This window comes from Ruditapes philippinarum, unplaced genomic scaffold, assembly GCF_026571515.1.
Source record: "Ruditapes philippinarum isolate M1 unplaced genomic scaffold, ASM2657151v2 ctg4645_1_1_1_1, whole genome shotgun sequence".
NCBI lineage: Eukaryota > Metazoa > Mollusca > Bivalvia > Venerida > Veneridae > Ruditapes > Ruditapes philippinarum.
This window is the reverse complement of record NW_026865140.1, coordinates 5,710-15,945: the sequence shown is the minus strand read 5'-3', so window position 1 is coordinate 15,945 and position 10,236 is coordinate 5,710. Positions and strand designations below refer to the sequence as shown.

Genomic DNA, 10,236 nt, shown 5'->3' with positions numbered 1-10,236 from the left:
GTGATTTGCACGTGGTAAGACAATAATAGTTCTCACAATGGCAATTTGCCCGTGGTTAGATTGACACAGTCCTCACGATGGCGATATGGCTGTGATCAGATTGACATTGCTTTACAATGGCCATTGTGCACGTGGTGATACCGACATTGTCCTCACAATGGCAACATGGCTATGGAAAGACCAAAATGGGGTTAGTTGCAATGGTCTGGTGCATAAAGTAAATTTGAAAGTCCAACAGCAAGAGGTATTAATGGCTAGGACTAGGACTGCCTAGCTCGGCTTAAGATATTGCATACATTAAAAACAAACGATTTTTATCATAACTTTTAAAAATTTATTTCATCATTTTCGAATAAGGTCTACACATAGAAGTCAAACTCCTCTTCATTTTCATTCATGCACTTTTCTTCATTTTCCAAACTCATACGTACATCAGTTCCCTCTTTACTTCTGCTTTTGTTATCTCTGTATTTCCCAGAGAAATGTCTTTGTTTTCCTGTTCTTTTTGTCGCCTCAGGTATTGTAGAAATTGGCGCCAAAAAGTGAGGCCGTCTGCTGTCAATATTCGTAACGTGATTTTGACATTCTACGCTATTGTTCGTTTTGTCTCGGACGCCAAACACCATTTCCCGTAACTTGGAGGCTTTCTTTGACTGCTGAGATAACGAATTTAACTCGCTGCAAAATGAAAAATCACGAAATAAAGAATCAGTTTAACATGCTTTGAGTATCAGAATAAGCACTAAATGAAGATTTATTTCAATTCACTGGCAGAATACTTATGGAATCTGACATCCGAACACTTCTCAATTCTTTGCCTTTTGGGTTCGAACCCCATAAGAAACTTTGGATTCTTTTTATGGAGGAAAGACATCAGCCTAAGTGGTGCCCGCCTGTGTCTAAAATAATATATGGATGCAAGACCGCCTCCGTGGTCGAGGGGTTAGAGTCGATGACTTCTAATCCAGTTACCTCTCTGGCGTGGGTTCGGTCCCCGGGAGATGCTTTGGTAGTTTAGCGCGGAGGAAGGTAGTCTAGCACTGGTGTAACTCTCCAGGAACGATGGTTAGGAAACTAACCGCCTATATATGACTTAAATACTGCTGGAAAAAGGCTTAAAATGAAACAAACAAGCATCGCGGCATTTACTCTTGTAAAGTCAGAAAGTTTCATTTTGCATTTTGAGCAGTATCGGCGTGACTCAATGTAATCATTTTACCTGTCTTAAAACATAAAGGCACATTATACCTCAGAAAACACATTCAATAATTCTTTAGAAATTTCAAGCAATTGTTTAATAATGATTTATTAATGAATTTAGAGCATTTAAGATGTATAACATTTGAAGAAAGTGTCGCTAAATGTCCAGTAATGTGTTGCAAAGGTAGCAAAATGTAAAAAAAGTAATATTTTGACTTTCATACAAAATACTAACCCATATTAATCATACCAAAAATAAACAGAGCAAAAGTAGCAAATGAAGATCAAAAATCTAAAACTGATAGTATTTGTAAGGCATAATGGGCCTTTAACAATAACAAAATATTGTATATGTAGACAATTATAATTTTACAGCGTTTTAACGATTTGTTGCGTGTTTCCTGCAGGTTTTTTTTCGGTGCACATTCGTTGAAAGATACTCGGAAGAATTCGTTATTTGCATTAAATACTCTTTTATTTGCGTTTAATACGTTTTTTTATTTGCGCTAAATATTTTTATTTGCGTTTAATACGTTTTTATTTGCGTTAAATACCTTTTATATTTGCGTTTTTTTATTTGCGTAAAAATACCTCCTTTTTATTTGCGTTAAATACTTTTTTCAATTGCCTTAAATACGTATTTTATTTGCGTAAAATACGTTTTTTATTTCCGTTTAATACGTTTATTATTTGCGTTAAATGCTTTTTTTCATTTGCGTTTAATACGTTTTTTATTTGCGTTAAATGCGTTTTTTATTTGCGTTGAATGCGTTTTTTATTTGCGTTTGATACGCTTTTTCTTTCTGTTAAATACGTTTTATGTGCATTTAATACGATTTTTTTATTTGCGTTGAATACTTTTTTTATTTGCGTTAAATGCGTTTTATTTGCGTTTATTACGGTTTTTATTTGCGTTAAATACGTTTTTTTTTATTTGCGTTAAATGCTTTTGTATTTGCGTTGTTTCTTATTTACGTTAAATACTTCTTTTTTGCGTTAAATGCGTTTTTTATTTGCGTTTTATACGTTTTTTTATTTGCGTTCAATACATTTTTTATTTGCATAAATACGTTTTTATTTGAGTTGAATATGTTTTTATTTGCGTTTGATATTTAAAACGTTTTCTTATAGATGTTTAATGATATATAATTGTAATTACCTGGACTCTTTTCTTCCAACCAGGCGATTTGTATGTCTTCTAATCATTTCTAACTCTTGCTTGGCCGATGTCACTATGTCATTATTTATATACATATCTAAATTAAAACAAGCAATTTATAAAAAAGTGAAATAATGTTTTGCAGAATTGCTTTCATCGTTAATTTAGTGAATGTGATACAAAAATAACAACATGGATTTTAAAAATCGATGTAATTGCTTACTGATTTTGCAAAAATAACCCAGCAACAACAACAACAAACGCAGTTGATCCTGGTTTGATTCCCAGATGGTTCTGGTCACTTTCGTTATGATTGATCATGAAATCCTTTCTACGGTCATTCTGTACATCTGCTATGATATGATCAGAGGTTATCAGTTCCATGTGAAAGTGGAGGCAAATAATACTGGTTAACTACTACAGCATGCTCAGGAACGATGCGGTGGCTGAACTGTGCTCTGTTAAATTCAATGTGGCTCACTGCCATGATCCGGAGTCAAAAACTACCAACACTAATTCATAGTTACAGACATATATCTTCAAGTAATTATAATATCAAGTTTTGTTTTAAATAGATTTTCTTCTCCCATTTTTCAAATAATTATAATATTAAGTTTTGTTTTAAGTAGGTTTTTTTTTCTTCCATTTTTTATTATGACACTATACTTACTTGATGATTCTTTGTTTGGCATCAATGAAATCAAATGATCACGTGACTTTGAAGATGCCAGGCGACACATTTGTAAACTTTTAGAGCTTTGCTCCCTGTACGGGTTCATACCTTCCCTTTTCACTCTACAACAACATTTAATCGTAATTTTCATCACCATGATCAAAGTAAGCCAAATAGATAAGTTATTGTTTTCTTTTGTTGTTTTTATTTCTTTTATTATTTATTTTGGTTTTTGTTATTTTCTTTTTAGTTTTATCAAATACCCTGGCCGTAAAGTTTGACGTGACGTCGTAAAAACTAAGCGTTAAATTCACGCTAATTGTTATATGGAGTCAATGTAGAAAATGTTTGAATGTCAACTGCTCTTATTTTGAGTATGTGATAAATAGAATAATACATTTCTTTAGCGTTGTTATTAAATTTATCACATACCACGACATCTCTGCGACTCAGTAAAAACGGTATTACACGACCGTGCAAATATATTGACGTGACGTCATTTGCCTAATACAAACATAACGTAAAAACTCAAACTCCTCACAGTGATTACCCCCTTAATTGGCGCCAAAGAATTAAGGGGAGATCACTGCGTGGAGATTGGTAAAGACTCTGTAAAGATTTCATATTTTTGGTATGTGATAAAATAGAGGATATCACATGAGTGAAGATTCAATATTGAATTTATTGAACGAGTTGAAAAAAATATATTATGTGAGCCTGTGGCGAGCATAGTATTATCTTATCCAACAAGTTCAATTAGTCACGAATATAATTTTCTATTTTTTCATATCCAAAATAAAGACTTTAAAGTGAAAAAAAGATAAATTTTCATTATCGCGCGTATTGTGTAACGCTAACATTTAGCGCATCTTAATAACTTAATTATTAAATTTATTGAACTCGTCGACTAAAGTAATACAATGCTGGTAAGAGATTCGCATAAGGTTATTTTATTCAGTTCGTTCAATCAATTTAGTATTGAAACTACACTCATTCAATATCTCCTTTTTGTATTGAAATCGATGAATTAAGTCAGTATGGAAACTTTATTAATCGATTTATACAATACTCCAATTCTCCTTGTAATTCATGTACAATAATATTGTTGATCATTTCATTTTTTTTTAAATTTGGTGGAACTGTTTTGATAGAATATAGTTACATTTTACAATGATCATGTACATATAGCTAAAATCTGTAATTCAAAAGAACTAAAATGGCTATTTGGTTAAAAAAAAATAACCATCGCGAATCTTTAAATCCCCAAATTTGAAGACCATTTGACCTGCATTTGTTTTCAATTTCATAAAGATATTCTTCATACTTGTTTATTGCATCGTGCGAAAATCAGTCTCTTATAAAACCCCTCTAATACGGCATAAAACTATTTATAACAAGAAACAACAAATGAGCCACGTCATGACAAAACCAACATTATGGGTTTGCGACCAGCATGGATCAAGACCAGCCTGCGTGTCCGCGCAGTCTGATCAGGATCCATGCTGTTCGCTTACAAACCCTATTACAAGTAGAGAAACTGATAGCGAACAGCATGGATCCTGATCAGACTGCGCGGATGCGCAGGCTGGTCTGGATCCATGCTGGTCGCAGACACATTACGTTGGTTTTTTCGTGACGCGGCTCAAATATCAAATCATTAAAATCAAACCTGAAAAATGCTTCCATTTCGACCATCTTTTTCTGCTCCAAGTAATCATTTTTACCGTCAGGAATATACATGTCAAGCGTCAATTCAGATCCCATTTTGCTGCCTGTAGAATAAAAATAAATATATAATTAAATGGATGGATGGATGGATGGATGGACGGACGGACGGACGGACGGACAGACAGACAGATACGTATTTTCATTTTCCGTTTTTTCACTGTAAAAAATTATTTTTCACTGCAGTGAAACATATTTTCCATATTTTCACTGATATCTGCCGGACTACTTTTTCTAAATGCAGCCAATATACAAAATTTAAGTAAAAGTCTAAGAAATTCAATTGTTATGTTTTAGGCTTTTAAACCTCTGTGGATTCCCTTTAATATAAAATAATTTACACATACATATAAAAATCTTAATACTTTTTATTTATGGTTCTCTCATTAAACTGAGCAGATTTAAAATGGAAATAAAAGCACAAAACGTCATCAAGACAAAATGTTACGCAACAATATTTGTGGAGCAAAATAATGGTTAGCAAAAAGGCTATTTTATAATGAAACACATTATTAAAAAGTTAGAAATAACTTACTTTTACTCGTGGAGCACATTTCATGTTTTGCTAAAATATCTTTGTCACAGATGTCTTGTGGGGCAATCATTTTACTTCCTTTCTTGCCTTTAGATGTCTTTCCTCTTGCTTTATTCTTTTTCCTTGGGTTTGGATTGGCTAAAATATAAAATCGTAAATGTATTATTCCAGGTCCTTCCACGCCCGGAAGAAGTTACGTAGCATGCACATGCAATATACATGTGGCAAAGACAGAAATAAATACTAATATTTTTTAAACTATTTTATCCTATTAAATAGAACAAAATTTAAACTAAAATGTCGTCAGTTTAAAGATAAAAACATTTGTACATTTATTACTCTTAACGAACCCTAAACATAAATAAATAAAAAAACAAATTAAAAATTAACGTTTAATATTATTATTATTTGATTTTGATTGGCGGAAATCTGTATATCAATACTTGTTCCAAATGAAATATTTTAACATTCGTTAAGATTTTGAATAATGCCCCAATGTCTTTCTTTTCATTTAGGACCTGCTTTTTGATGTCATATTATTTTGATTGGTGAATCTGCAGGAAGTTCTTTGCAAAATGAAAGTGGGAGATCACAAACAATAAAAAAGCTAAGTCTTTTTATTCTATGGTAACATGGGAAATTGTTATAATAAAGCCAATATCAAAAGTTGAGATATTTAAATCATATTTGCGAGTATTGAAACATAAAATATAGAGAAGATATGTCTAAGTACTAATGCCAAAAAACACAGATTTAGCACTTAAAATGACGAATGGTCCATAAAGCCATGCCTAAAAACCGTCGTGTTATGTCGGAAGAAATGCTTAAACACGGTAAAAAACCGGCTTTTTACTGTTCCGAAAACACTACAATACAAGATGGGATGTCATACATCACCCGGGAACAAGACTTTTCGTCCCTCAGACATTTCACTATCAATGTTTAAAGGCACTTCACCCCTCAAAACAATTCATTCTCAAATTTTGAAGGCACTTAACAACTCAGGCACTTCATCCCTCAAATTTTGAAGACACTACACCCCTTAAAACACCCCCCCCCCCGAATTCTGTGAGAAATTTCGCCCCTCATCACTTATTCACTAGAAAGTATTCTAATAACAAATGAGCCTCGTCACGACAAAACCAACGTAATGCGTTTGCGACCAGCATGGATCCAGACCAGCCTGCGCAGTTTGATCAGGATTTACAAACCCTATTACAAGTAGAGAAACTGATAGCGAACAACATGGATCCTGATCAGACTGCGCGGTTGCGAAAGGCTGGTCTGGATCCATGCTGGTCGCAAACCCATTATGTTGGTTTTGTCGTGACGCGGCTCAAATACGCATTTTCTATGTTTATTTTCTTTACTTATGTATTTTTTTATCTAACCATCACCCACTATGAAAAGGGTTTTCGTTACACGCAAATATACAAGCACTTACCATAAGGGTCTATAAGAGAGGGGGTCTCTTTTATCGCCCGTAAACCCGCACTTGATAATCCTGAAAATAAATGAAATTACTTTTCTGATTTTAAATAACAATCATGATTATGTTTAAGATTACATTACAGTAACATATTTGTTATCATGCGATAATTTAAAAGTTTTGATGTACTCAACGATGTAAGATTCGGTCAAATTAAGAATAAATTCAGGTCTAAAAGTTTTATTTTATGAAATTTAATTTATCGGCTCCCCTCTCCCTAGAAAAAAAAAATAAATAATAAAGTAACAAAAACAACAACACAGCTTACCTTTCATGTTGTTAAGTCATTTCAATCCATGCTTTGTTTCTTAGAACTTTGAAACAGTTACTTGATATATCACGACGTATAAATGATGTCTTAGTTACGACGCTACTACTGTGACGTCGTATTTACCATTTATAATACTGCACGTTTGTAACGTCGTTTTTCATTGGCTCATCGTGACCTTTATATAATCTACTGTAAAAAATATATATAGGCGAGGCTTTATTCACGAGCTCAATAATTTCGCCAAAATTCATCCTCGCATATAAATTAGCTTTATAGAAGCTGTAAAAATGCTGGAATTCACTGATAGTGTTACACCATTACGAGAACTTGGGTATTGGTTTGCCTTTACCCTCATGCTATATGATACGATATATATGTACGAAGTCATTGATTTATTGTTGTAATACCATTCTTTGAACAAAACTTTCATTGTCCATCTAGCGTTGCTTTGCTTTATCATTGAAGTTTTTATTTGAAGTTTTTTTGTCTAGCGTTGCTTGGCTTTATTGTTGAAGTTTTAAAGTCTAGCGTTGCTTGACTTTATTGTTGAAGTTTTTATGTCTAGCGTTGCTTGGATTTATTTTTTAAGCTTTTAAGTCTAGCCTTGCTTGGCTTTATTGTTAAAGTTTTTATGTCTAGCGTTGCTTGGCTTTATTGTTGAAGTTTTAAAGTCTAGCGTTGCTTGACTTAATTGTTAAAGTTTTTATGTCTAGCGTTGCTTGGCTTTATTTTTTAAGTTTTTAAGTCTAGCCTTGCTTGGCTTTATTGTTTAAGTTTTTATGTCTAGCGTTGCTTGGCTTTAATGTTGAAGTTTTTATGTCTAGCGTTGCTTCACTCTTTTTTTTTGAAGTTTTTATGTCTAGCGTTGTTTGGCTTTATTTTTGAAGTTTTTATGTCTAGCATTGTTTGGCTTTATTGTTGAAGTTTTTATGTCTAGCGTTGTTTGGCTTTATTATTTAAGTTTTTATGTCTAGCGTTGTTTGGCTTTTTTTAAAAAGTTTTTATGTCTAGCGGTGTTTGGCTTTATTGTTGAAGTTTCTCAAGTCTTGCGTTCTTTGGCATTATTTTTGAATTTTTTATGTCTAGCGTTGCCTTGCTTTATTGTTGAAGTTTTTATGTCTAGCGTTGTTTGGCTTTATTTTGGAAGTTTTTAAGTCTAGCTTTGCTTGAAGATTTAATGTGTAGAGTTGCTTGGCTGTGGACAATGGCATAATCATGATATAAACTAAAGCCTTCATAATTAGAAGGGAATGATAAAAGCTACGAGGACCAGTTTTGACATCTAAACAGCCATCATCATCATCGTCATCATCATGATCATTATTATTATTATCATTATTATTATTATTATTTTCATTATTATTATTATCATCATTATAATTATTATAATTATTTTTATTATTATTATTGTTGTTATTTTTTTTCTTTTCTTTTTATTATTATTATTATTATTATTATTATCAATATTTTCATATTATTATTATTATTATTATTATTATTATTGTCATCATTATTTTCATTATTATTATTATTATTATTTTTGTTATTATCATTATTATTATTATTATTTTTGTTATCATTATTATCATCATTATTTTCATTATTATTATTATTTTATTATTATCATTATTATTATTATTATTATTATTATTGTCATCATTATTTTCATCATTATTATTATTATTATTATCATTATTATTATTATCATTATAATAATTATTATTATTATTATTATCATTATCATTATTTTTATTATTATTATTATTATTATTGTTGTTATTTTTTTTTCTTTTCTTTTTTATTATTATTATTATTATTTTTGTTATTATTATTATCATCGACAAAGCAAATACTGCACTTTTAAGAATATGTTTTGTTTTTCATAAAATGTTATTCTCATAAATATACGTAATATTTATATTATCGTTTTACCTTTCCATGAACCGACAGCTGTTAACAGCCCGAGATCTCTCCTTTATTGTTTATATATTTTCATAATATTTTTTATGTACTTAAATGAAATATTTGCTTTAATTTACTACATGATTATAGACAGGAATGATTTTGAGAATTTGGCCCTCTATAAGATGCTAGAGACAGTTTGTAGTACAACTGGTATCTTGGTATATTTTACCTTTTAAGGGTTTGCTGAATCCGATAAAGGTGGATACCAAACTGAAAAAAATGGCCATTTAAAATGAGCAGCATAATGGGCGCCAGATTTGTTTATCATAAATGAATAATATATAAAATATTATGATTATTATTTCTAAGAGGACTTCATGGATTCCAAATACATATACATTGTATATATTTATGGCAAATGATGTCAAGCTACGGTAATTTAGTTTCTAAGAAACGTGTAGTCGCTGATTTATAAACAAAATAAAAAAAAAAAAAAAAAAACACATGGACTTGTCCATCTTTACATCTAAGCAAAACCAGTCATCATTTTCGGTATTTTTTTTTTCAAAAATTCAAAAAGTGCAGACCAATAGGACATGCCGTCTGATCAACTTCTTGGTCCGCACTGGCCGCGTGGTATAAACAGTTGTCGCCGCAGTCTGGAGTTAATAAAGTTCACAGGGTACAAGGCAATCGGAACGTCTTTGGCAATTATCTATAATAACTCCGAAGACTAGCGGAAAGGGTCGAACAGTATAAAGAATTGTCCTTATTAAGCTCATATTCTGATCACAGGCATTTGGTTGGTCAGAAAACCAGCGTAGAATTTATATTGACCAATGAAAATCCCGAGATTTTAGACTTATCTCAGGAAAAGGGCTTCGTTATCTCAATGCCAGTGATTATACTCGGGTGCCCGCTAATACATTAAATAACGCACAGAGGGACACGTGAGGTGTTCCTCTACAAGCATAATAATAATAATAATAATAATAATAATAATAATAATAATAATAATAATGATGATGATGATGATGATGATGATGATGCTGATGATGAACAAAATGATGATGGCGACAAAAAATGATGATGATTTTGATGATGACATTATGGAATGGTGATGATGATCATTATGATGATATATAAAGTGCATGATTTTCCGAAGTATCCGCATTTATTTGTAATCTTGACATTCTTTAAATAATCCAAAAATCATTTTTACTCCAAATGTTATATAACCGTTCTTAGAAATAGGCAAAATGCTATATTACTATCACAG

The 10,236-nt window shown here is 31.5% G+C and overlaps 1 protein-coding gene across 1 annotated transcript; it reads right to left on the bottom strand.

Annotated features, from left to right (window-relative positions):
- Positions 1 to 330: 330 nt before the first annotated feature.
- LOC132727976 (uncharacterized) lies at positions 331 to 7,191 on the bottom strand. The gene is made up of 7 exons (XM_060713579.1): positions 7,050 to 7,191; positions 6,737 to 6,796; positions 5,293 to 5,430; positions 4,702 to 4,804; positions 3,030 to 3,154; positions 2,360 to 2,456; positions 331 to 678 (listed from the first exon to the last, which is right to left on the bottom strand). The coding sequence occupies exons 1-7, from the start codon at positions 7,054 to 7,056 to the stop codon at positions 360 to 362; spliced, it is 849 nt and encodes a 282-aa protein (XP_060569562.1). The 5' UTR covers positions 7,057 to 7,191; the 3' UTR covers positions 331 to 359.
- Positions 7,192 to 10,236: the final 3,045 nt, after the last annotated feature.